Source organism: Gallinula chloropus (assembly GCF_964237585.1).
Source record: "Gallinula chloropus genome assembly, chromosome: 2".
Lineage (NCBI taxonomy): Eukaryota > Metazoa > Chordata > Aves > Gruiformes > Rallidae > Gallinula > Gallinula chloropus.
The window spans coordinates 90257747-90285380 of record NC_140086.1 but is presented as its reverse complement, the minus strand read 5'-3'; the positions used below and the strand labels follow the sequence as shown (position 1 = coordinate 90285380).

At 45.5% G+C, this 27634-nt stretch overlaps 1 protein-coding gene across 1 annotated transcript in view; it reads left to right on the top strand.

The window, feature by feature from the left end:
- DUSP22 (dual specificity phosphatase 22) overlaps positions 1–9962 on the top strand; it is a gene marked incomplete at both ends in the record, with an annotated part of 40360 nt that extends 30398 nt beyond the window's left edge. Inside the window, 3 exons of the mRNA XM_084279944.1 lie at positions 5107–5181; positions 6765–6936; positions 9777–9962. Of these exons, the coding sequence (XP_084136070.1) occupies positions 5107–5181; positions 6765–6936; positions 9777–9962 (433 nt within the window). The remainder of the gene's footprint in view (positions 1–5106; positions 5182–6764; positions 6937–9776) is intronic.
- Between the last annotated feature and the right edge of the window lie 17672 nt (positions 9963–27634).

Genomic DNA, 27634 nt, shown 5'->3' with positions numbered 1-27634 from the left:
AGTTAAGAAAACACAGTAACACTTTATTCCAGTCACTTTGATTCAGAATGTGGGTTTTTTTGTGTAATGGTTTGTAGGAGAGTCAGTATGTAAACACTCTTCACTCGTGGCCTTAAACTTCAGAAATTCATCAGTGGGTCTGCTCCTAATTTAGTCCCAGTTTATTCTAGCTGTTGCTTTTGTAAATCTTTTTGCTTGGCTGTTCTTATTTTTTTTTTTTTTTTTTTTTTTTTTTGTTATTGTTGTTAGCAGTATCTCCAGCCATTACCAAGAAGAAAATATTGGCTGGTGCTTCGAGACTCAAAATAAATTCTTCAAGATAAGTCCCAATGTGCAAACTACCCCTGCACCTATCTGCTCTGGACTTCTTAAATCTGCCTTAAAGCCCCTGCTGCTCTTAGTAGTACACTGGCATGGCAGAGAGTACCCCGTAGTGGCTTTTGCCTGGAGGGGGACATATGTACTGAAACTAGGGTGTCCCAGCCTCACTATTTCTCATCTCTGCTAACGTTCACGAAACGCTAATTGACTTGCCCTTGGTTTTAGTGCTTTGAACCATTGAGCAAAGCCAGTCTTGATTCCAAAGAGAAATCAAAACAGGTTTTGTAAGGCAACTTGGATGGTGACCAACTCTTTCTTCTAGAGCTCACTGTTTATGTTGGGGAGAGGTGAGGGGGGTTTCAGCCACATCCTGCTATCAAGCTTTGTAGAGAAACAAGTAGTTGAAAGAGGCCTGGTAAGTACGGAAGGAAATGCAGCACTGCTTTTCTCTCACGTCACAGCAATATTCCGGCTCGTGCTTTCGGGGCATATTTTTAGAGTACGTGTTTCTCGTACCCTAGAAAGATTCCCACGTGGCATTTGATGTGTGGTGATTTGCCTTTTCATTCTGCATTTCTGTTGTGATTTTAGGGGAAGGGGAAAAAAGCCCCACCAAAAAACGCACACAACCCCTCCCAACCTACGACGAAACCCACTCCAAACACCTACATCTCAGGCCAGGTCTGTAATGAGAAGGCAGACAGCTCACTGCCTTTGTCATGGACCACTTTTGTGGCCTTAATATTTAAAATATGCACAAATAAATTATTTTTTAAAAATCTTTTTTTGGAAGGGAAAAAATAGAGGGGAACATGAACGTGTTGCCCTATTAATTGTTGGTATGTTGAGATCTGTGTAGCATTTCTGAAAATGTTTTGCAAACCTCCTTCTTTTGGTAGTAGAGATCTGTATCAGTTAGGCATGGATATAGATAGGACAGCATTTGTGATGAACGTTAACCGCTGTAAAATTCATTCCTTCCCTCACTGTTAAATATGAAGGAGTTATAGTGAAAAACCACCTCTAGCACTTGAACTGTCTGGTGCAGTACCACAGCTCTTAGGGCTTCAGTAAGAAGACACAATATTTGCATGAGTATTGTTTCTGTTATGCTGCAGGCATCTAAAATACTTGCTTTGGTATCAGGTGGTTGCAAGCAAACGTCATTACTTCTAATACTGATACACTTTATCACTTAAAATAAAACTTGATGAGTAACCGATTTGGTTTTCTTGCTTTATACTGGCTGGATCTTCAAGTAAATCAGTGTCACGATACTCACAAATAGCAGTGCTGGTTGCTTTGCACATACAGCCTTCTGAAAGGGACAGGAAGCTGTCTGTGTGCAGTCTGTGAGGATTTGTCAATCTTATCTAGACCTGCCTGTGTTCTCTGCAGGGGGATGGATAGCTGGGGAACAGGAAAGGGAATTGGTCTCCCTGTAACATCCTTGTGTATCTGCCCTCTTCTTTCAAAGGAGAGACTCTGATGGTGTCAGGACAAAACAGAAATCAATAGCAGCATCCTGCATTGTATGCCCTTGTGACTTGGCAGATTGATAAGGTCCAATTGAATTTTGTGACTGTGAGCTCTTAATTCACTTCTGCTCAGTTTTTGAGGGAAACTTCTCTTTTCTTAACGTGTGCAATGCACGTTACTCCTAGTAAGATTGTGCAGTAGAGCTCTCTTCCTCTAAGAGATAAATTGCCAGGGAAATACTGCAGGGATTCCCCTGTTAATGTGTGTGTTCACTAAAGCGGCTCAAAAGCTGCCTTCTGCTGAGCATAAGAATCAAGCAGTTGCTTTTGAGACGTGGGGTGCTTCCTCAGTGTTAAGTGGACCATGAGAATTTTATCTTGGGCTATTGACTTCTCCAGAAATGTCATCTCCTATAGAACCTGTGGCTAAAAAATGAATTCTGTAGAAATCAAATCTTCCCTTCCTGTCCTGTTCCAGCTAATAGTCTTAGGCTATGTGTTTCTAAGGAACTAACCTCCAATGGCTAGGCTGTTACTGGTGGTAATAAAGAAGCCAGATAACCTATTAAGAAATTTAGGTGGATCTTAGTTGCATTTACACTGCCAAAGGGAAGAATCATCAAGATGCTGATTTGGATGCTTTCTTTTTAACCTTTATAATATTCATAGAAGTCTGACTAGCAACAAATGAATATGTAGATCTGGTATCACAGCTCTGCCCTCACCCTAGTTTTGGATTATCCAGTTTGCTAAGTTTAGAGAACTTGAGCAACGTGCTGGCAGGGGCATTGGGCTGGTTCTTCCTGCGGTGTTTTCCCACTGTGAAGATGATGCAGTTCAGGACCCAGCTTTAAGCTGGGAGATAGAAAAGCCAGATACCATGTGATAAATTGTCTTGAAGTAACTGTTTAGTCCAACAAATAGGCTGCAAATCAACACATTTGTCAAGTGTTTTCCTGCTACAGATGATAATCAACTGGTTTGTGGTTAATATAAGATCTGCCATTTTCCTTTGTGTCTGGTGCTTGCCACCACAGCTCAGTCCTAAGTCCTCAGGCTTAGTTTTCATGTAAATATGGTTTGTACCATAACTCTGAAAAGGAGTTTGAATAACAGCATCTGCTGGAGCCAGGGGAGACCCAAGTACCAAAGGGTTGCGGAGGAATACATTTCTCCTTTTCTCTGACTCAGGGTGAGGATGGGACATGGTTCTGCACAGCAGTGCTAATTCTAAGCTTGGCTATTGCTTTTCTCGTTTTTGTGAATGCCTCTAAACACACTTGACACTGTTTCAGCAAACTGAGTGTCAGCAATAAGGAAGGGCAAATAAAATCGAGTGAGTGGAGTTCACTTCTAGCTATATTTAGAAATTTGCAAAGGTGTTATGCTCATTCACAGATATTTTTCAAACCAAAGCATTGAAGTGTTTAACCAAAACTTGTGCTAAGATCATTGGTGCTTGGAGCTGCACTGTTGGCCAGATTTCTCTAGAGAGAAAAGACGGGTGTATGAGAAGATCGGGATGATGTCGGTCCAGCGCTAACCAAGTTTGATCTGTCTGAATCAGTTCAATCTCAGACAAGTGCTCTTTCATTGTGCAATAGCAACATTTCTTGCAGACACTGCCCAATATTTGTTTCCTGACTTCATTTATGTGAAGGTACTTGTGCCCACCAGGCAGTCCTGAGTGCCATGATTTGTTAGGACTCAGACAGTGAGAATATTCTGGAACGGCAGTCTGAGTAGAAATTAATTTGTGAGGATTCATCCCTCTCCTTCACTCATTCCACATACTTGATCAGCTTCTTGAGAAGCATGCAATCCTGAGTTGACATTCTGTCCTAAAACTTGGGATTGCCAAATAAGGCACTCAAGCTTTCTTCATATTGTACCCAGTGATACAAGAACTGCCTTTGAGAGGGAGTCCTGGGCTTTGGGATCCCTCTTTTTGGTATTTCAGCTTGGACATCATTGCCTTTGCAAGATCCACAGCCACTGTCACTCTGTTGCATCACTGTCCTCCTCCGGGTCTTGAGTGTTTATAGTATCAGCAGCTGCACTGTTGAGCAGGAAGGGAAGCTTCCTTTTATGTGGGTATTCCTGATTTTTGTGTGGCTGCTGGTGCAGGGCTGAGGTTTTTTTTTTTTCCTTTTAAGTTTGTGGTATGATATTCACCCTGAGAGAGGAAACATCTTGCATACAGGACGTTGTGCTTCATGGGTGTTGAACGCAGTGTGCTTTCGGGTTCGTCTTTGCCCATAGCCCTCATACTGACTGCCCCTGAAGAAGGTCTTTCCTATGTGTTGCTCAGACTTCTACCTCTTCTGAGCTTAAATTGCAAGAGCACCCAAAGGCCACAGTGAACTCCATCTCTGAACTAAGAGATGCCACTTGCATCTGAGGTCAATTGGAGGCAGCTCCAAAGGTTTTGCAGTCTATAAGGGAGAGGCAGGGTGAGCAACTTGGGACTGGGATGCAAAGAGGTGATGCTGTAGACCTTCTGAGATAATGACAGCTGCCCAGTAACTTTCTTTCAGACTTGCCCCGTGTAAGGTGAAGGAGCATGTGTAAAGGATAATGAGAGCTCAAACATTAAAGCTTGTAAATTGAGTCTTTATCTTGTCCACATTTTGTTCTGCATGCCCTTAAAAAAGGTATGCTCTAGGCAGAGGTTGGCTGACACCCTGAATAAGGGCAGGCAGAAGGGGCCCTGCAGTCTAAGGGGAGAAGACTGGAAGGCACTGAAGAAGCCAGGGCTTGAACTGAGAATTTTTTCATAGCAGGGACAAAAGAGAGAGGTTTTGTGTTGTAAAGAAATTCAACATATCAACATTGGATGTGTCGTAGTATGTGGTTTAAAGGAGGAGGTAAAGCCTAAGTTTGTGTAGCAGGTCTTGAATATCTCTGTGTTTGAGAGAGTACACCTTGAGAGCTGTTTCGTGTAGCTCTGCTGAGTTTCATCTGACATCTGAGCACGTACAAGGGCATGCAAGATCAAATTACTAGTTTAAAAAGGAATAAACCGAACTGAAACACAGAATTGACGGTCATCAGAGTGAAGTATTTGTTAATGTTTATCACACTGGTGCCTAAGGTACCCCCTTCTTCAGGTGAAGCAGAGGAAGATCTGTGCCTTTGAGCTCTGCACTTCGTTGGCACACACTAACTTTTACCTCGCACAGACCTGTATTCGGTTCTGGATTCTAGAAACAGTGTTAATGAGCTTTCGGATACATTTCTCTCTTTCTAAGTAGTGATTTTACTAAATAGAGCACTTTCTTTATTCCCCTTCTGCTTCTGTTTTCAGGGCAAGGCATTTCAGAGAGAGCATCAAATTTATCCACGAGTGCCGGCTTACGGGTGAAGGCTGCCTGGTTCATTGGTACGTATACCATTTGTTTAAAAAAACCCACCCAACCCAACAACAAAACTTTGTAAGGGTTTCTAGGGTTTTTTTACCTTGATTTGGATGCTCATCATTTTAATGTTGAGTTAGTGTTCATCTCCATTTCCTAGCAAAATCTTCTTGAACTGAAATGGCCCCTTTATGTGAAGAGCCCCAGAGGACGTGTGAATGTTTGTAAAGCCTCGTGTTAGGACTTTTGAGTCAGAGGTGGACAGGTCTCTGGAAATAAAAGAAACCCAAGAAATTCTTCTTGGCCTTCTCTTATCAAACTTTTCTGTTGGATTGATTTGACTAGAAACATATTTATTTCCCATTATTTTAGTCACTGTAATTCTAAATATGTTTTCCATATTCCTAACAATCTGATTAGTTTCTTTAACAGCTAGTTTGATAATTTCAAAGCTGTTTTTTGTTTGGTTTTTTTTTTTCCTCTAAACAGAGATTGATTTCCCCCTCTGCCTCCCCACACCCCCACACCCCCCACTGCAACCTACTGAAGCATTCAAATGTTGCATTTGTTAATAGCAAGTCTCTGATTGGAGAGATGCTCCTGGGGCTGTAGAGATTATAAAAGAAAATACTGCCCTGGGTTTTTTCTTGCTCTCTGCTATTGGTTGTGATCTTTGTGCTGTATGTCCAAGTGATGTATCTGAAGCTGTATCTGGAATCAGTCATCTCATGATTTGAACACTGGGCTTATACACACACCCTGTGCTTAGATCCGTGGTTGGGTGCCGACGCATGATAGGCCTGCACGTGGGTCATTTGGTCAGTCTTCATGTATGTAAAACAGGGATAATTAGTCTGAATCCTGATAAGAATTAAAAAAGCCCACCCCAAGCTATTTTTAAACTTGAAGCATTTCAAAAGCATAAAATATTCTTAAAATGCCAGTGAAAGAGTGTGGTACAATTGGAGTTCAGACACATTCTTTATACTTGCAACAGTAATAGTTGGGAATTTTTTGTCCAGAGCTGTCAAACCCGTAATAGCAAACGATTCTTGTTTTATCCCAGCATTTGCATGGGGAAACTGGAGTCCTGAGAGTTGTGTGTAGTGCATGGATACATGAAAAAGGAAAAAAACCCTCAAGCAACCAAACACATCTAATTCTACAGTTCATTTTTGTACTTTCTAAAGTACGTTTTTGCTCCATCAGTTCGAAGCCTTTATTCATGGTGGAGAGCAACCAGTCTTACTTCACTGCTCTGATCTATATAAACAAAAGAAAGTGGGTGACTTATTTCTAGATTATTAAAAATCAAATCAAACTTTGGGTGTGTGCAATGTACCCTGCTTTTGCGAAGGCTCAATACTTGTTTCTTCCTTTCCAGTCTCATACGAATTACCACTGAGAACCCACTTTCTCGATCTTGTCATACATTTGTTCTGATACATTTGAAAAAGCAGCAGCAAACCCCCTTGACTCAAACACTGTAATGTTTTTTCCTCGTGGCACGGGACACAGCAGCCCACTGTGATGTTAGGAAGTGATACCGTTAACTGGGAGATGAAATACAACACTACTTCAATTTTATTGTGCTTCCTTTTTCATGCAGCCTTGCAGGTGTCTCCAGGAGTGTAACACTGGTGGTTGCCTACATCATGACCATCACAGACTTTGGCTGGGAGGACTCGCTGTCTGTTGTCCGCGCAGCGAGATCCTGTGCCAATCCTAACATGGGCTTCCAGAGGCAGCTACAGGACTTTGAAAAACATGATGTCGAGCAGGTAAATGAGCTAGAAACAAATGGGCTGTGAAAAACAACCCCAAGTCAGGTCGTGGGCTGCTTCTCATTGTTTTGTGGCCTGGGTGGTTTATCTGACACCTGATTTGTTTTGAGGCGGTGGCTTCTTGGCCAAGCCTGCTCCACTGGGGAGGCATGGATAGAAATGAAGGGAAATGCTGGATGGGAGAAGAGGTGAAGCATAACAGCTGAACGCCTCCTGCCAGCTGGGCTCTCAATCCAGTGATTGCTTCCTGTGTGCTAAGGTACAATACAAGACTGACACCTTTAGAGGGGCCAAAACCAGAGAGCGCGTTGCTTAGAGCACAGCAGAAAGACCAACCTGTGAGTACCAGTTGCAGAAAAATAGTGGGTTTCACTGCAACACATTCATTTGGAATAGTAAGCAGGAAAGAAATCATCATCCGAAATCTTTGCTATCCAGGAGTTAGAACAGGTTCTCATGACTTAGGTGGTGTGTTCCCTCCACCTCACGTGGCTGAGACTTAATAAATTTTCTGATGTGTAGAACAGTCTCTACTCTGACCTTTTGAAGGCTTTGTAGGACTAGGAGAACTGAGGAGACAGTAAGACTGCAAAGTGGTTTTCATAAGATAAAAATTAGTTTCTTACCTCTAAAAAGAACCATCCCACACAAAATACCTTCTCCCCGTGGGTGATTTGTGAACTTCCACTTATGTTAACAGCCTATTCTGGCCGTCCCCTCTGTTTTCCATTGCTCAGCGTGTTTATTAAAAATCAACAACAACAGAGGCAAACCAAAATCAGAAAGCAAAATACATGAGGGTATTGGGGTTTTTTTTATTCCATCCCTGTCGTTCTGCAGCAGAAGACTCAGAGTTTAGAAATTACCATTTGTTTTGCATGATGCAGTTTGCAACTGTAAATATTTGCGTTTTTTAATATTTAACTGAATGTTTCCTGGATCGTTTGGAACGGGTGTAAATGGTAGAGTAACTGATTTTTAAGAGACACAAGTCAGAGGGGGGACTTTCCAGACTTGTCTCCTTCCTCCCTTACAGTCATTTCTACTCTAATTGGCCTGGGCTAACAGCAATGACAATTAGGGTTATATGCAAATAGCCTGATAAAGACAGTAACGTCTCTCTTTTTTCATCCACCATGGATGGCACATTCTGCCTTTTTTTTTTTCTTTTTTTTTTTTTTTTTAACTGAGGGGGAGGCAGTAGGTTGCAAAAAAGAAATATCCACCTGTAGTCACGGGCTGGGCTGTAGTTTCCTACTGTCTCTTAAACAGCAACCACATCCTTAGCAGGTGTCTGTTTACACACCTGATTTCAGTGGAATAATGCCATCTGCCCAGGGCGTGAACTTCTTTCTCATTTCAGCAGCATGGGTGTTTTGCTGTGCCACTATAGGGTGGTATCCCGTAGGGTTCCTGGAATTGGGGTCCTTTAGATATTGGTCTTACTGGAAGGGGGTTAGTTACTGAGGTCACAATGTGGTTTACACCTATTCCAAACTTCCATGTGGTAGCCTGAGGCTTTGGATTTAACTCAGATCCTTAAGATCTTTTGGGAATGAGAGGGAGTAACTATCTTGAGGTTTTGTGTCTCAGTGGCTCTGTAAAGGGTCTTAGGGATAAAGCTGCCTGTGAGCCCCAAACAGGACCGAGCAGTGAAAGTTAAGGCTTGAAAAGTGATCGCAAGAATATTATCCCTACTGAGACAAAACAGTTGGGGGCTGCATCTCCTTGCTGCTTCTGCAGGAATGAGCAACAAGACTGTCAGGAGTGACTAAGTGGACTCAAATTCTTCAGCTGGCAAAGAAGTGACAGAGAAGGATGTGATAAAGGTCTGTGAAGTTGTGTGGAATAGAGAAAGTGATGAGCAGGTGTGATTCCCACTCTTCCCTGTAAAGCGAGGAGGAGTTATCAATTGGCAGGTCTCAATCAAAGAGAAGGAGAGGGTTTTTATAGAATATGTACTTATGGAGCTGTTAGCATCTATATATCTTGTGGTAGAAATTTATGCATGCAGAAAATGATCCCATGGCAGAAAAACTGATTTGTTGCTACCAGACACAGAGATACTTCCCCAGCCTCTGAAAGTACCCGGGCTGAAAATCGCTGGAAGCTACAGAAATGAGCAAGGAAAAGGTCCTGGCATTATTGCCCTGCCATTGCCCAGTTCTTTCTTTGGCATTTACATCTGGCTGATCTCATAGCAGGACACAGAGCTGGACTGGCCTTCAACTGGGCCTGGTACATCTGTTGCCATGTACCATATTCAGTCATCTGTGTCAGTAACGTGCAGGGTCCTGTTCTATAGCTCTTAAAGCTCCTGGGCTTTTTCTTCCTAGAAGACGCCTTTCTTGATACCTGTGGTGCAGTTTTTACTACCAGTGTTTGTGGGCTCAGGATGAAAAACGCGTATGAGTGGTTCACTTTCTGATCTCTAACCTTCTTGTGGCTTGTTATGACTTGGGGAAGTTGGCTGATCATATTGGCTTCCATACTTATTCATCTTATTGTATATGCAACAGGAGGAGGGTGCTTTTAAGTCCAGTACATCCTGGCCTGATGGGTGCTCCTTACTCCACATTGCTTCAGTCAGCCAAGCTGTTATGCAAAGGTGTGATTTTAGGGGATGAAAGGTGTCTCAGCTATTTCAAATGCGTGTTTCTGGGCCTGTGTGTTCTGTGCTGCCGTTGAAGGACGTGCAGTATTTGGCTTGCTTTTCTTTAAACTGCTTGTGTTCTTCAAGGGCCTTGAAGTTTTGTAGGACAGGAGAGTGATTCCTTCTGCATCAGTCTCGTGTTATTGTTCCATCATATTTGTATATGTATGTTCCGTTTCTGCAGTTCAGGCAGTGGCTGAGAGAAGAATATGGGGAAAACTCTTCTCAGGACCTGCAAGAAGCCAAAAATCTTCTGAGCAAATACAAAGAGCAGGCAGAGTTGCAGCAGAGTACTGGAGGAAGACAGTGGAATAACAACTTCTCATCTGTGCCATCCCTCTCGTACAGCAACTATACAACAGAGACCTAATCGTAGGAGGTTGATACTTTTTTTTTTCTCCTTTCTACTTTTGAAAAACATCTTGCCATAATTTCCATCTCATCTTCAAGACACTCAGCAGTAATCATGCAAACAGTTGATTTGTAGAAAGCTTCTGGATGAAAGTACTCGGTTACGTGTGCGCGTATGAGTGTGTGTGACACCGTTCTATCGTTCGGGCAGGATCGAGCTCTCTGTGTGCCCAGAGACGTGATCCGCTTGCTGTGGCTGAGCCAGCGTGTCAGCCAGCCACAGCCACTACCCCTTCTGCCCACATTGCCTGGCATTTGCTGTGAGGTTTAGCTCAACTCCTTTCGTCGTAGGCTAGCAAAGGGCTCCGAGAGATGAAGTCTGGTGGCTGAGGCTGTGGCAGTTTGACATCTCTGCGGTGCCACTGTGGCAGAGATGTTACTGCACCCAAAGTCTGCATCTCCGCTGCTCCTGTTCGCAGTCCTTTGGCAAGCCATACCGTGGAGGTGGGCTTGGACTTGAATGCTAGGCTGCAAACTGGAGCAGGTGAGATGTGGGTACTTGTACCTTCCTACCAACAGTAGCATTTAGGAGAGAAGTGGGACAGACAGCTCTGAGTAATAACATCTTCAACTGCCACAGTTGTACTTGCTTCAGTGCACGTGAGACAGAGCTGCCGGTAGAACTGCCGCAGACCAAAAGCACCGAGACTGTTACCACAGCTCAGCTGATGTGCAGTGATTTAAGCCGTGGTCCCTTGATTCTGCATCTGGTCTCCCAACATCAGCTTCTCTGGAGAACAGCTTATCAGGTCTCCAGTGCTGCTGAACGTCATTCCCCGCGGAACACGTGCCTCTTCAACACATGCCCCTGCGCACATGATAACGCGTCTCCAAAGAGTGGGCTCGGTGTGAGTGCGAGCACCTGCTTCTCTGCTTGTGCTGTGGTTTGCTCTTTGACTTCAGCTACCTCAAAAATGCTGTTCTTGTCATTGTGGTTGTAAATGCAACCTTGAAAATTGCCTTGTGTAATCCTAATCTGACACTGAGTGAAGTAATTGGGGGGGGGTGTGTGTGCGTGCGCGTGAGAGTGCGTGCGTGCATGTGTATTCCATGGCGCCTGTACTTGAGAAGTTTATTGTCTTCTTGCCCATATTGCTCACCAATTTAAAAAAATTGAGTTGTTTGAACACAACTTCCTGCCACTTTAAAACCACTATATGTTTTGCTGTGCTCAGTTTTGTAGGAATGCATTTGTAAAATACATTTTACACGAGGTTAATGCCAGGGGCCGTGCTCTGCTGCTCTTGGTGATGTTGCGTGTTTCTGGAATGGAGCCCTCACCTGACTCCAGTGTATTCAGAGAGTGTCACTTCAAGTATGTCACTGGGGAGGCTGGGCAGTGTATCGATTTCTGATTGTCTAATGGTGGGTGGCACCAATGCCAAGATCATGGTTTCTTGGCTTTGACTCAGAGGATGAAAGGCTTGTTTTTCTTGAAGATCCAGAAAATTAAAAAAAAAAAAAACAAACTTCCCAAACAATCAGGATATTTAAAAGCAAGAAACAAAACCATACCCCTCATTTGTTTAAATGTGGTGTGTATCATGCTAAAAGCTGAGTGAGAGGCAGTCAGCATACTGAATACACTGTCTTCTCTCTCCATTTCTCTGATACTCTGATCTCCCATTCCTTCACAGAGTTCCCCTTCATGTGATTTCCTCTTTGCTTTGGGGGCAAGGAATTCTCTGGATGGGAACAAGGCTTTTGGGGTCAAGTAAGCTCTGGCTGTTAAATATCTGCTGTTTAATATCTTCAAAAATACCTGTCATGGTTTGGGAGAGGTGGATCTTGCACATGAGTAGTTGCCAAAAAAAGGAGGAAAGGGAATGGGGTGGAGCTGGCCTGACCGTTTTCACCTGAGTCCAAGCCTGCATCACGGTTCTCATTGCACCAAGTGGTATAAGTGTGATGGGGATGGTGGAAGCAGGATAATCATGTCTGTGTTGCTGTAAGGGATGCTGTTGGATGAGGGAAAGGTGCTGGAATTTACTTTGTTTCCAAGCTTGTAGCTAAATGAACCACTACCTATTTGGGCTATGCAGTGATCACTCTGTCTGGTAACAGAAGTATTTGTCTTTCCTGAAAGATGTTGCTCTGCAAGTAATTGGCTGTTTAGGAATCCCAGCCCAGTGGTGCCCACGTTGGCAGGCCCCTCCACTCTGAGCATGGACGTGCTAATTGGAAAACACTTCCTTTGGTAACAGGGTCTGACATGCTGGTCCCTTCGTTCAGCCCTCTGCTCACAGCAGGATACACAGTGCAGCTTCAGCCCCTGCAAAGGGCTGTCAGAAGCATTCCAGCCACACTCTTGCAGGTCTCCAGCCAGTCCCTCCTGCAGCTGGCTGCCAACTGTATGTAAGCCATAACCACACTCTCATCCTCGCAGGAGTCACCCCATGAGTGCTGGTAAATTGCTAATTGTTGGGGTTTTTTTCTATTCTGACAAGTACAAGGCAGAATTTGGAGCATCAGTTAATGCTCTTGTGCCCAAGATTATTCTGTACTGGATTCTTTAATAGCTGGGTTGTCCCTAAGAAGTCAGTGCCACAAATAGCATTTTTTTTATTTTTTTATTTTTTTTTTTAGAACTGAATTTGGCTTTAGGGCCATCCATCCACATCCTGTGTTGTGCTGCAACTGGAAAGCAGGTAACAGGGTAAATCAGGAAGACAGGAGGAGTGCCATACTGTCAGCAAGTGGAGGTGCTTCTCCCTTTTAAAAAGCCAAAGAGGTATTTTCTGTACTGTCTCGCTTCCACGTGTGATTTCGTGGGCCATATGTAGTGCATACTGCATTAAGAGTGGTAGAGGAGCAACAGCAGTCTAAGAAAACTTGAATTTGGTTTATCCATGTAGGGAGCAGAATGAGAGCATTTACTCTTTTATGACTACAAGGTGCACAAGAGAGAGTAGCTACAGTTCTCACCTTTGGCCTTCTAGAAAGGGAGACGACCTCACACAGACTGAGAAGGTGACATGACTTGTCTTCCAGACAGCCTTTCAGGGGCAGTTTGTAGGACTTTCCAGCTTTCTGGAACACAACTAGAGCCCAGTCCACCTCTCAGTAGTTGGACTTTATAGTGTAGATGATGCATTCAGTTATTTTGTTTCTGTACTTCAAAGTATTGTCCTTGGTTTGATGTTCACTGGAAAATGTATAAAGTTTATAACACCCTATTGGATATCCAGATTTGAAATGTATAATCGACTTTGGGGGGGTAGGGGGGGGAACTTGATATCCATGTGTGATTATAAGCAAATGTTTAGTGTTATACAATGTAGGTAAAGGATAAATGCGTAAGTATTTATTACTCTGATTTTTAACCTGGAAAGAGTCGCTTCCTTACATTTTGTGGTTGAGTGGGAAGATATGGCAAATCATATCTCTGTTTTTTTAAAAGGACAGTAATAACACTGGTTGCTATAATGGCCACTGCCTATAAAGAAGTCAGTGAAAAATTATAGTAATTACTTCAGCTAGTTTAAAGGCTCTAAACCTGGTAAGCTTCTTGATTCTCTGTCTTCCTTTTCCTGGGCATCTTAGCGAAGCCTTGATTGCTTTTTCCAAATGTTTGTATTTAATACGTTCTACAGTTTTTTTATAAATAAAAGTAAATGTTAACACCTGATCTGCTTGTGTATGTCTTGAAATCAGTAACAGTGGCTGAAGGCTTTCACTCCTGCAGGTACAGTAAGGGCACAGGACTAGCTCACTGTGGTGTTCAGATTACTTTTTTCCTCCTGCACAGAGACATCTTGAGACTTTCCCTCCATTCACCAAGTTCTTCAGGTGAGTTCAAGTATCTGCAGCACAAGCATCTCTTGATGAGATGCTGCACGAGAGGATGTTTCTCTTTTCACTTACTGTTGCTGTGTCATTGCCACAGGGTGCGGGGTGAATCCAAATCTGTTATTCTTTGGAAGCACCTTCTTTTCCATAGGACACTGGTTTAGGTGCAATTAGCTGTAAAGCTTAAGCTGATTTACACACTGCCAAGGCTTGAGGCTCTCAGAGGTTCATCAGAGGAAGAGACGATTTGGGGTTGGAGGGTGGGGGTGGGGGTGATAAAAAAAACTTAGAGTGTAAATGGGGGGGGAAAGCCCCATTTAAATTCCCAAAGATAACACGCCAAATTTCTGGTTTGAGGCTGGCTCTGCTGAGAGGGTAATTCTCGTATTCGAACAATAGAGAGGAAAAAAAAAACCAACCAGAAAAACCCCGAAACCCCACCAATTTGAAAGTGTGATCAGCCATGCCTACGTGGCCAGAGCTCATGGCCACTTCAGTCACTGCTGGAGGCTGAGCTACGTCCTTGCAGAGGGACTCCCTCATCGTGAAGGTGAAGTTGGATGCTGAGGCAAATGGGGTTTGGGTCTTCCCACCCTCCTCTCCTCCCTCTCCTAGCACTTGTTAGCTCACAGACTGCTGGGAATGTGTGGGTGTTTCCTAAGGGATCTCGGGGATGCAACTAATTAGTAATGTCCTCCGCTAGAATAAAGTTGCCGTGTCTGTAGATAGCTTTGGTGTGCTGGATGCTCTTTGTTCACAATGCTTTTCACAGAATCACAGAATTGTGGGGGTTGGAAGGGACCTCCGGAGATCATTGAGTCCAACCCCCCTGCCAAAGCAGGTTCCTTGGGACAGATCACACAGGTAGGCATCCAGATGGGTAGCATTTCAGTTCATCTTCAGTGTAAGTGGGATGGCTCTGGTTTTAGTGGGTGTTTCAGCTGTGAAGCTTGAATTAGTAGTGTAATTGCCTCCTTTCTCCCATCTTTTATCCACAGGTAGTGTCTTAGGTATCTGCTCTAGCACTGATGTGCCAGAAAACATGTTCATTATCTTGTGGATTATGAAAATCTCTTGTGTTTTAGAGCAGGCTTCCCCCTACCCCCAAAGGAAAACATGCACATCCAAATGAAAAACGCACTGCTGGCTTTGCCTTCCCTCCCACAGCTCAGTGCTGCTCAGGGGCACTTTTGAAACAAACTGTGTGTGAAAACAGTGCTGCAGCCAGGGTGCCATGCTGCTGGTCCCCACTATCTGTCTCCTTTGATTCGATGTCACACGAAACAGCTGTGGGTTCTAGAAAATGGCAGTTCTGATTTGATTCATGTAGCCCAGCCCCACCACACAGGGGACAGAGGGGACGAGAGGACAGACCCGCACGTCCTTAGATGTGCTTGTCACCTGGCAAGGCCTTTGGGCTTTGCCAGCAAAGTCCTTCCACCCCCTCAAGAAGATTCTGTGGGTGAAAGGAAAACTGCAAAGGTTCTCTAGAAAATACTAGACAGCGTGAGGAAGGTGATCTTGCATTCTGCAGTGTTTCTGTAGAAACCCCTGGAGACACAAAGCATGCAACAGAAACAGCTCTTTTCACACTTGGCTCTCAGCAGAGCTTTAAATGTGGCTCTTTGTTTTCCATGTGCCCCAGCTCCTGCCTGCTTAACTGTTTCATTGCTACAGTTAGTCGCCGTCCAGAGTTACTCAGTGGTCTTCATACGTGTTTGAATGTGTGTAAGCTTAGGTTCCCCTTTGCTCTGGTGAACTGTGCAAACTGCAGGTTGCCAAAAGTGAGTAGCTTGTGAGTAGCAAGATGACTCCCTGTAGTTTCCATGTCGTGTCTAGTGTCAATTACTTAGGAGTGGGCATCTAATGAAGCGTGAGCAGGAGGTGCCTGTTTGCAGCCCAACTACTGTGTGCCTGAGTCCTTGTAGGAGACTTGATTCTGCTCGTGTGAGCTGTGAACACATCTGCAGTAAACTGGGAATAAAGTTAGTTTGCAAGCAGTCTAAAAAAAAAACCAAACCCAAACCCAGTGGGATTTTCAGCCAGACTTGTGCCCAGTTTCCATTTTAGTTGAGGCAGTTGTGCATGTGCAGGTTTGTGCCCTTCATTATTCTCTGAACTATGAGTAGAGAGATCAGAACAGAGGCATCCAAGCTTTGTGAGGTGCTGGCTCACTTGATCATACAGGCATGAACAAAGCACATCTTTAAGTCTGGACAGGTCCCTTTACAAATAAAGGCTGGGCTCTGATTCCTCTTCTTCCCTTCTCTCTCTGAAAGCAAGCGAGTTTTTCATTTGTCAGATACAGGTGATGGAATTTTTGCTACAATTTATGTAATTTATTTTGGTGCTTATTCTGGTATTTATCCCAGAACTCTTGAACTGGGATGAGTGCTCATGTGTGGCTTGCAAACAATTTATTTCCTGTAAATGTGTATTAATAAAAAAGAGCTTATATTAGGCAGTTGCTGAGTTAACTGATTGTGCATCTGTCTGGTGGTGGTGGTTTGCCAAGCCTGCCCTGGCTTGTGTGGATGCTGTCATCCTCTGTGTCAGTCTGGCTGCTGTACAGCACTAGATGTTTTGGAAAAGTAACACTGGTCCATGAGGGCATCAAACCTGACATCTGAAACTTGGAAGAGGGGTATTTAACTTTGCCTTTTGACCTACGTACATGTTCATTGGTGGACCAGCAGGTTACTGATTAAAAACAGCATTTTGCTTGATTCTCTGTGTTCTTCCCTTTTTGAAGGACGGTGGGACTTGGTTCAAAGCTTGGAATCAGGGGAAAGCTCTGCCCCGTGTTTCATGGAAGTGTGTGCTGACGATGTCAGGATGACAGCTGCGTTCCCGTGTGCTCACCGCATGTTTTCACAAGAATTCCATTTTGGAAATCTTTGCAAGTGAGTCCACAGCGTGTACCTCCCTGGCAAAACTTCTTCTGTAGTGCTGGAGTGTCTCAAAAGAAGAAAAGAAAAACAACCCAACCCCCAAAACCCAACCCAGCCCTCAGTGCTGTGCAAACTTTGGTCAAATCCTCAGATTTTGGACATTAGACTCTTGCGTTCGTAGGTAGCTTATTCACTTGACAACGTCTGGTGTGCAGGGAGGTTCATATCAGACATGATGAAGTTCTCCATTCCTCTGGAAGGAACACCATACAACAGCTTGTGTCATCCTAAGCCTCATTTTTGCAGAAGTCTGCAGCCTGGTCCCATTTGCAAGATACAGAAGCTGCCTCTGTTGCACACAAGTGAACTGGTTGGGCTTTTACTGCCTGGTGCTACCATTTACCCCAGGGAAAAAAAAAATGACAGTTCTATTTGAGAATATTGAAAAGCATTTGCATTTCTGCAAAGCTTGGAGGCTGTGCAAGTGCAACTCTGACGTTTCTCGGCTGGGTAAGGCTGTATGGCTGTTAGCCATCAGTTTGGGGGAGGAATGGGAAAAGATTTGTCACGATATAAAACCTTCCAGAGTTGTTACAGTAATGTACTAATTCACTGCAAGCACACTCTGGGTTTTGCTGGCACTGGAAGGATCCTAAATGCTTCATCTCCTCCTCAAACCACATTTTCCTTTCAAGGGAGTGAGATAAGGGTCCTGACATGTTTACAGTTAACCTTCATTTCCCCGGGGTGCTCACCCTACCTCAAACTGATTGCACCTGAGGAAACTTTTGCCTTGTGAGATCTCCCATGCTTCTAGCCAGGCTTTTCTGCCTTAGAATCACGCTTCCCCAGTATGTACATACATTTCCAGTGTGGTGTAGAAAGGGTTACAAGAGGGCCTGAGATGCAGTAGGGCAGGCTGGGAAGTTCAATAGGCCTTTTTGGCTCAAAAGTCTTGTGGTTTTGGCTTATCGAGAAGGCACATGGAGAGGCAGCCACCTTTGTCCAATCCGCAAAATGCTGGGCTGAGGAGCAGTTGGAATTCTGTTCCCGAACCTCCAACAATCTGTGATGTGATGAGGTGAGTTGCTTCAGTTCAAGCTGCCTTAATTTCCCCAGTAAAGTGGGGACGAAACGAGTGCTACTGCTCTCCCTGGTTTGACTCTGCAAAGCCCCCAGTGAAAAGCACTGCCTCAGTAACGGTTGTGTATCGCTGAATTGGGGTATCCTCTCCCCGTCTGAGGGGTGTTAAATTACCTAGGTGACAGAGATTCTGAAGCAGGGCAAGGACCTGTGATGGCTTCTTGCTTACTTGTAACACCTCAGTCCACCTGCTTAGGAAGAAGCGCTATGCTGCCCAGGGTGCTGGTGGGAATTGGGCAGAAACCAAGCTTGGATTCCCCAGGTACTGGTGCTGTATTTCCATGTGAATTACATAAACTGCAGCTGTCATCATTTCTGGGTGAAAAAGAAGATGGAGTGAAGTGGAAGATGTCCACAGCAGTTCTGGTTATGATTGTCTTCATCCCACAGTTGCCTCTGTTGAATGTAAAATCTCAGGTAAAAATTAAATGGTAGGAACATGTAACATGCCTGTGATGTCAAGAATGATGAAGGGAGGAGGAATAACATATGGAAAAAACTAAAGCACTGGAATACCTAAAGGTAGCGTGGTAAGGTCCCATGATGCATATGTTGAGATGCTCCGTGTGCTTCAGGAGAAAGTCTGCAGGCAAGAGAAGGGAGGAAAAAAAAGGGAATCTCCACTATTTCCTATACTTTGGATGTGTGGTTACGATGCTATAAAAATACGATGTGCTGATTTTCCCCTAGGCTTGTTCTGGAAAGAAAGTGCATATGGAGAATATATCTAATAAAAGTTGTTCTGTCAAATGAGAACTGGAGGAGGAACAAAATTAATGCATCCTTGACCAAGCTGCTGCTGCTGCTAGTTTTAGGACTGTTTCATGGAAGACATGAATTTGATTCATTTCCAAAGACAGCTTGGAAACTCCAGGCAGCAGAGGAAGGGGACTCCCCCTTGACTTAGCTCTTTTTCTCTGAATGCATTTCACTTGTTTGAAAAGCAGTCAGACCTGCTTCTCAGGGAGGGTGGGTGCATGGAGACTGACCCTCTGCTCCTCAGCTTGGGTGATCTTCGAGCCTCGGTGCCTTGAACTGCACTGAACTTCAGGCAGGGGTGGGGAACTTGCAGAGCCCACTGTGAGCACCTCAGTTAAAAAGAAATACTCCCATTTTAACTTCAAACCAGAGTAGTTCCAGACTGTGTACTGGAGAAGCCTTTGTCTGGCCAAGGTCTCCGAGATCTCCCTCTGGCTGCCTCCAGGACTAAGCTGGGTGATTAGGACTGGTTTAGTCCCACCAGGCTTCCTCCCCTTTGAGACCAAATGAAGATGGTTGCCAAACTCTGCGGTGTTCGTTTGCTCAACGAAGTCAAACAGTTTTACCCGTTTTTAATTTGAAGCACATATATTCGGGTGGTTGGAAAGGAACAGGGGATTTGCCTAGCTGAGAGGAACCCCTGCGGGGGCTGGGCTGCAGAAACAGCAGAGGTACGAGTGGGGGGAGCATGGTTTGAGTGCTCTGAGGGTAATTTGCCAGCTCTGATGGGAAACAATAATGGGGAGGAAGAGACAGTAATCAGTGAATCAATCCGCACAGCTCGTTTAAAAATACCTCCTTTTTTGTGGCTTTGGTTACAAGAATGCTTTGTGGGTCCCAGACCAAAGGCATTAGTAGCTGATTTAGACAAGCCATATTCTAATTGCATGTTTCATAAAGTCCTGTGAACCTCTGACCAAGAGAATTTCCACCTGTTGGGGAGAGAGGGAGGGCAAATGAGCATAGCTTAAGTGACCGATGGCAATTAAAGCATGCAGAAGCTTCTGTAAGTGGTGATAGACCACGGTTAAGAAGCATGTTTGAGAAAGGACAGTCAGACACTAGAAGCCCTGTTTCAGGAGAAGTTACCAAGGTGGTGCCTTAAGGAAGTATCTGACACTGTAGCATGTAGCAGCCATCTTCTCCTGGGAAATGGTAATGAACAGAGTCTGTCTCCACTCCACCTAGAGTAAAACCTGTCCAGTGAGGAGGATTGCCTGCCTGAGCATCCCAACTGGCTCTGTGCATGACAAAGGGCATGACCTGGCTTCCCAGAGGGCTCCTGAGCTTGGGGACAGCCCTGTCCTAACGGCTAGGCCCGTGACCCTTCCCAGATCAGGCCGAGCTGAGCACAGACCCATGCCACCATGGTTTACCGATGAGCTGGATAAACCATACTCCAGGCAACTGAGAGCTGATTGTGCATTGGTGTCATGGCTTTACGCTGGCTGAGAGCTGAGATCCATGCAGCTGCCTGCTCCTTAAAGGAAAAGAGCAGGGGAAGAGGGAAGGGGAGGGTGAGAGGCAAGGGAAGGGAAAAGGAAGGGGCAAATAACCCCAAACCCAAGAAACTAAAAGGCCCGTGGGTTGGGATAAGGGTAGTTTACTAAGATAACAGAAAGATAAAATATAACAATACTAACAGGACTTTAGAGCAAGAAATATATGAAGCTGTTGATACACAATGCAGTTTCTCACCAAACCCACAACTCAGGCCGTGCCACCCAGAGCCATCCCGGAACCCGACCGTCCCCCAAGAACCGCGTGTCCCGGAGCCACCCCTGCTCTTCCTCCCGTCAGCCCCCTGATATCCTGGGCAGGATGTAATTGGCATGGAATACTCTCTTTGGTCAGTTGGGTCACCTGTCCTGGCTTCACCCCTCCTTTCTCATGAATAGAGAAATACAAAGAGCTGAGAAAGTCCTTGACTGTCTGACAGCAACTAAAAACATCAGGGTGTTACCAGCACTGCTTTCGTTTTAACTCCCAAACACAGCATTCCATCTGCTGCTACAAATGAAGTTAACTCCATCCTGACCAAAACCAGGACAATTGGTAATACTGAACATGTTCTGTTTGGGAGAGGATTAGTCTGGAGGCCTGGAGGGGAAGCTTTAGACATTGAGTGCAATCCCAAGATAAGCCTTTACTATGCATTTTCAGAAGTCAAGGATGCCTTGGGCAGTTTTGCTTTTCAGTCACCCTCCAAAGGGTGGGGGGGGGGGAAAGGGGGATGATCAGTAGTCATAGTCTGTCACATGTGGTTGCAGCCTTAGGAAACAGGAGCTTTGTGTTTCAGGGAGGATTTTCCTCAGGCCCCGCAGACACAAATTCATTCCTGGAGGGAAGTCATAGCAGAAAAAGGAAGGCCTTTGTTATGATATACCTTCCCTTCCACCTGTCAATAACAATTAGGCATGGGAAGATTTTATGATTATTGCATTCTAGCAAGAGGTAATTAATTTATTTAAACAAGACTACTGGTGGAGTGGGGCCTGTTCTTAAGGTTTCAAACTTCCAGCAAGGTGGTGTGTATAAAATCCTCCCGGCATCTGACAGCTTGAACAATAAACATGGTAGTTTTTTGATTTATGCAGATGTCTGCTGTGATTGTCTTTGAAACTATCACATAAAATGTAATGGAAAAAGAAAAGCTCACAGTCATCGTATGACTTGGGGTTGCCATCAGATTTCTCTCTTTTCCTACCACCTTCTAGAGCTTCGGGCCAACGATTCTCAGTTTCTATCACTGTCGGTGTGTTGGACAGTCATGGAGCATGCTTGTTAAGACCCTGGAGGTGAACAGTCATAACAGATAACCTCATCTGACTGGGGCTTGTGGTGGCCTGGCTCAGTGAAGGCAAGAGCAAAGCGTAACGAAGTCTTTAGTGGAAAGCCAAGCAAGGCTTTGATTTGCGTCTGTTGGTTTCCTGCCGCCTTATCACGAGGGGAGAGCTTGACAAGCAAATAGCGGCACCTGTGGGACTTGGAAGGAAAACTTGGAGGAACTTTCAGGAACTACACGGGTTTCCCAAGAAAGATGCAGCGAGGTAGAGTTAAGGTTTTGGTCTGAATGTTCTGAGAAAGCCGAGAAGACAGTTAATACTGTGTGTAAACAGAAAGGCGAAAGGAAAAGATCTTTGACTTCTGCAAGGATTACGTTGACTATTGCATCTCAGTGCACCAAAAACCAGTAATGAAAACACAGTTACTAGACAAACTGATGGCTGTAGTCCAGAGGATACAGCCAAACTGGCTGCTAGGGGCCCTGTGCTCGGAAGTTCAGTGGTGACAGCACCGTCCTAATAATTCTAGTGATGAGTGGGAATACGAGGAGAGAGCGTGAAACACAGGAAGAGAAGATTTAGGGCTTTCAGTCTTAGACCATGTGAGCCCATGCTGACATCTGACTCTCCTGAGCAGTGGGAAGCTAGCCCCAGCTTAAGTTCTGCTCCCTTAAGTTCTGAGGAGCTCAATTAAAGCGTGCGCTAAATTGCATGATTTTTTTGGCATTCTGCAGGTATGACAAGGTTCTTTTTTTTTCCCTGATGTTTAGTGGCACCAACAGTTATCCTCATCCTGGGGCACCACAGGCACCTACACTTGTCGGTCCTGCGCACCGTATCTGCATCGTGCACTCTGAAGACGGAGGCAACTCTGTTGTTTCTATGCCACTCTGTATCACTTCTCTGTGCCAGAACAACCCTGTTCTGCCTTTTGGGCCTTCCTTGAATGGTCTCTGTGCTCCAGAACTGTCAGTTTAATATCTTAAAATGTGGATTTATAGATTGGGAGTTTCCAAAAGAATCCTTTCTCTGGTGAGTGTCAAAATTACAAGGACTTGGTTCAAGGGGACCTTTGAGGGAAGAGGAGAGAATTGGTCCCAGGCAAAGCTGGAGCAGCCTCTGTGAAATGGGTTCCCAAATGAGCCTCAGGCAGCAACAATGATGCTAAGTTCCCTGTCAGGCACTTCTTGTTTTGGGTTTCTTTTTTTTTTTTTTCCTGATGAGGACAGCTTGCACAACTGCTTCTCCAACAAGATAGTATGATCCTCATCAGCTTTACAGACTCCTAGTCCTTAGCAGGGAGGACTTTCTCTGACTGTCTGCTGTGAAAACACATGTCTCTCCCAGGCACGGGATTGCTCTAACATATGGAGAGACTCTGCACATTAAGTGGTTGTCACTCTAGGTTTCAGGCTGGAGTTTAGACAGGTGGGGAACAACATCACTGAAACTGTGTCCTGGGACTGCTGTGAGTAACACGGTGCTGGGAGGCTTGGAAGTAGCTGGGCCGGTAAAGCCCTCACCCGGCTGATGCCTCAGATGCCCCCGTACACATGTGGCACTGTACAGGGAGCATTAACCATTCCTCCAGAAGCCGGGTGCCAACAGAGTGCTGTCTACATCCCTTTAAATGCTGCAGCCTGTCCTTTTAAAGGAGGCTTTTAAAAAGTCATTGCCTTACAGCGGCTTGGGCAGTGTGGCAGTGGGCAGCCCGTTGTTCTGGCGGGGCTGGCACTGTCTGTCTGTCTGCAACAGGCAGCTCTTGGCCCAGGCACTTTGCCCCCAGTGGAAGCGGTGGGGAATTTCCTCCCCAGCTCAGCAACAGCAGGATCTGGCTTTGGGTGTTTTGCCTAAACAGTTTAAGGCTACCAAGTGGCCATTTCTTCTTTCCTTTTCCTTTTTTTTTTTCTCCTTTTCTCCCCTCAAGGCAGCCAGCGGAGTGGAGAGGCTAATGTGGTAATAGGTGTAACAGATTTTGCTTTACACAAGGTGAAATCACACTGCTTCCCTACTTCTCATACCACAGCACTGTCACAAATAAATCCACCCATCCATGAGGACAAAATGCCTGTGAAAGGAAAGGGTTAGAGAAGCTTTACCCACCTAGCAGCTTGGGTAAGACGTCTTTGCAGCAGCCGCTGGCAGCCAATTGTCTGCATCTCAAGCAGTAAGAGCTGGGGATTTGGGGAGGCCTTTGTAAGTCTTGTAGGTCTGAATACCCACAGATGATAATAAGGAGGGACAGATTGTCCCTCGATGGACCTGAGGTGTTTTGGAAAACCAGGGGCAACTCACCCATGCCAGCCTCTCATTCTGACCAGCAGCCTGTGGTGCCCTTCCACTTGGCCACAGCCAGAGTTGCACCAGCTATGAGCAAGCACAGCAGGCAGGTTTTTCAACAGGCATTGTATTTGTTGACTCAATCGACAAGAAAATTATGTAACAAAATGAGTAATGCTAAGTGGGTGAGGGAATTTCTTGGTGCTCTCTAGCGCACAGCACCTTTGGTTGCAGGGTGTATGGCCAAGCTTGCATCACTGACAGTGTGAAAAACTTTATTTTACTTCAACAGGGAAGCATTAGCCCATGCTAGTAAGTCACCCTTCAGAATATCCTTCCTGCTCATGCTAGCCACGGCTAGCCATGCGTGCAGAGATACCTCTCTTCTTTTTTGGGGGTTTGGTTGGGTTTTTTTTCCCTTCACCATTAGAAAAGAGCAACCTGGTGCAAAGTTAATGCAATAGGTCATCCAGGCCGTGTCAGCTGCCAACAGTTGCTGCAGCTGTTAACTCCTCAGAAGGTAGCGTGGGCCAGCATCAACCGTCGGGTGACGTTCAGAGACTACTCAGAATTTAGCCTTGAGAAGGGGAGGCTGAGGGGAAACCTTATCACCACCTACAACTACCTGAAGGGAGGTTGTAGAGAGGTGGGCGATGGTCTATTCAGCCAGGTGACAGGAGACAGGACAAGGGGAACTGGCACAAAGCTGCACCAGGGCAGGGTCAGATTAGATGTTAGGGAAATATTTTTCACAGAAAGAGCTGTCAGGGCCTGGAACAGGCTGCCCAGGGAGGGGGTTGAGTCAGCAACCCTGCATGTGTTTAAAAAAAGGGTAGATGAGGTACTTAGGGAGATGGTTTAGCAGAGGACAACAACGGTTGGACTTGGTGATCTTAAAGGTCTTTTCTAACCTTGTGATTCTGTGATTCTGTAATTTTCTGGAGGTAAAGTGAAACAAAGGAAGGTGGACAATGCATTTGAAAAGGGGAGCTCTTCCCATGTCACTGACAGGAAAGCAGCACCCCACTGCCACCAAAAATATCCCTCCCTAACGCTGCAAATCTCCCCTGGGTGGTCAGTGCTTTGCTTTCACCATGGTGAAGCGAGTAAGTATAAAACCAGCTACTGCCCATAGGAAACCCTCCCGACCTGTGCACCCGCTCTCGCTTGTGCTGGGCCTGTCCGGTTCTCCCCACCAGCACCTGTGCAGCCTGGAACCTGGTGTCAGGTTTTCTTCTGCCTAAACTTCACCCAGATATTGTTCTCCTGACCAGACCGTTGTGGATTGCTGCGCTAGAACTGCCAACTTCCTTGTGCAACAACACCGAAAGCGGCTGTGACATGGAGTGGAGAAAGGTGGGAGGAGATGTAGTAAGGTATTGTTGTTATAAAGGCCCATATTCACTGTTTAGGGAGACCTATCGAAAGGCAGCCAGGCCTCTTTTTGTCCAAAGTGACATTTCAGCTCTTGTGTATCTTCCTTCCCTTGTAGTAGTTTTATCCTCCGCCACCCAGCTGTTTGCTTGCTGTCTGCAGATTATGGTAGGCTCTCTGCATCTTTGGAAGTAAGGCTTTATAAGCACTGTGCTTCCTCTCCAAGGAAGTAGAAGCACCCCTGATCCTCCCATCATCAGGCTTTGCAAGCCATAGGGGAGAAACGTGCCTGGTGCTCAGCTGAGGGGCAATGGAGCCAGCGCTCTCCCCCCAGCCCCTGGCAGTATCCTGCTCTTTGGAGAGCACCTGCACATCCAGCTTGCACCCCTTCCCCAGCAGGTCTGCAGGTGACCGGCTCCTGCGTGGGACATGATGCTCCACCTCCTACATGGGGACCAGGTACAGGTGGAGCAAAGAAGCCCACTTATGCTGCCCCGTCCACCCCGCTCCATGGTATGGAAAATCCACATCAAAGCTCCCCTAGGCAAGGAAGATGCTGCCATGCCAGGAGCGATGGTTTAGCTCAAGCAGCTTATTCAAACTTTGTAGTGGCTGGCACTCTCCAGGCACCCATTCCCTCTCATTTATAAAGGCATCTGACAAGGAGGGCTGTAAGACAAATGTCCCAATTGTCACAGGGATGCAGAAGGACAGTTTTCCCCCAGTAAGATTTGCACCAAAGCCTCCACCTAGGGCAGTGAGCCCATGTGGGGGTGTACGCTGCCCCACCATCCGAGTGCTGGAGCTGAACCTGCTGAGGATCCAGTGGTTCATCTGGCACTGTGACATGAAGTGATGTTTGCTTCGGTGTTGCAGCTAATGAAGGTGTTTCATGGTTTTGAAAACTTTCAGAAAACCTTCACTGGTTTATGTACATGTGAGACTGATCACTGAGAGCAGCTGACATTCTGACTGGATGGAGGCACTCGCTATCCCCCATTCTCGCACAGCACCGAAATCCTTGTTTACAAAGACTTGTTTCCTTTTAAATCATCCTTCTGCACCCTTGATAGGGCTGCACCGCTTCTTTTCAAAGTGAAATACCACTGTGCATTCATTCAGGGCTTGCAGTCACTTCCTTCAGCATATGGCTGAACTTACCATGCGCTGCTGTGAATGGCAAGTCAGGCCTCTCTCCAACAGGAAAACACAGCCAGGTTACTTTTGTTGCTGCCTAAGGGAGGACTATTAGTAAGTGATTTATTTTTTTTCTTTAAATAATTTAGATACTAGCTCTCCTTGCTCACTCAGTATTTTTCCTTTTGGGGCCCCGAGTTCCTCTTTTGTCTATCAAAAAGAAGAAGGTAACACAAACTGCTAGACCATCGCCACCAACCTCCTTCTCACAACCATCTGCATCTCATCACCATCTGCTCAGCAAGTCCAGGCTGAGGATTTACCCCTCACTAATCAAGATAGGATGAAACCAAATCATGTTTGAAATTGTATGCTTTGAAAGAGCTTTACCTATATAGGGTCTCTAAAAAACCATCTCCTGCTAAAGGGATGCATGTGCCACCAGGTGTTTCCAGGCTACAGTGGGCACAGGCAGAGAGGAGACACTGTCAGTGTAGAGCAGGAAAATCTCAGCAGCAGGCACATCTATGGTTTTTTTGAAACTTCCCCTAGCTCCCTCCCTTCTGAATCCTTTCCTCGAGCATCTGAATTCCTGTTTTGTGTTGCTTCTCACAGAGACTCTCAAACTCAAAAGGTCAGAAAACCCAGATGGGTCTATATCTGATGGGAGAGCTGTGGTAGGTAGTGGGAACAGGATGGGCAATATGCACATGTTATAGATCTGGTGTTTTGGGGTTTTTTTTAAAAAATGTTTAGTTTTCAATGGCTTTTCTTGCTGTGTCACCCTAACCCCTTCTGTCTCCATGTCTTTCTGATTTAACTTGGCTCCTTGCAGCTCCGTGTCTTTGAAGTGGGACCTCAACCCCAAAATATACAAAAGCCAAGTTGCTCTTTTGAACACAGGAAATGGGGCAGGATTGAACTGAGATACTAATGAACCCAGTGACAGGGTTTAGGATATACTGGTATGAAAGCCACCAAAGATCACTTAAAGCAAAAATACTTGCAAAAATGTTTGCAACCCCAGCATCCTTTCCTACAGGCAGGAGGCCCTCACAACGGCCCAGGATGTCCAACACTTAGGGTGTCATCCAGCTGCAGACACTTGACAAGCTCAAAATGTGCCAGGAATCAACCATCATGTCAGGCAGTGCTCACTACTCCCCAGATCCCTGGAAATTTGCTTCTTCCTTGCTGGAGGAAAGGACTCAAGTGTAATCCCAGGGCATCCCACCCCAGCCCACACACCCAGATGGCAGCATCCCCCCCCATCACCAGCTGAATCCTTGTCCTCTTCCTGCAACAGCTGGGCTGGCCGCCTCCCTATGTGTACCCCAGTCTGGAAATGCACTCCAAAACGGGAGTTTTACCAAGGGCACGGATCCAGCTTTACTCTTCTTCCTCGCTCTAATAAGTGATACTTAAATCACCGGGTACCTGGAGTGGTCCTGCTTCTGCATTCTGCTGGTCAC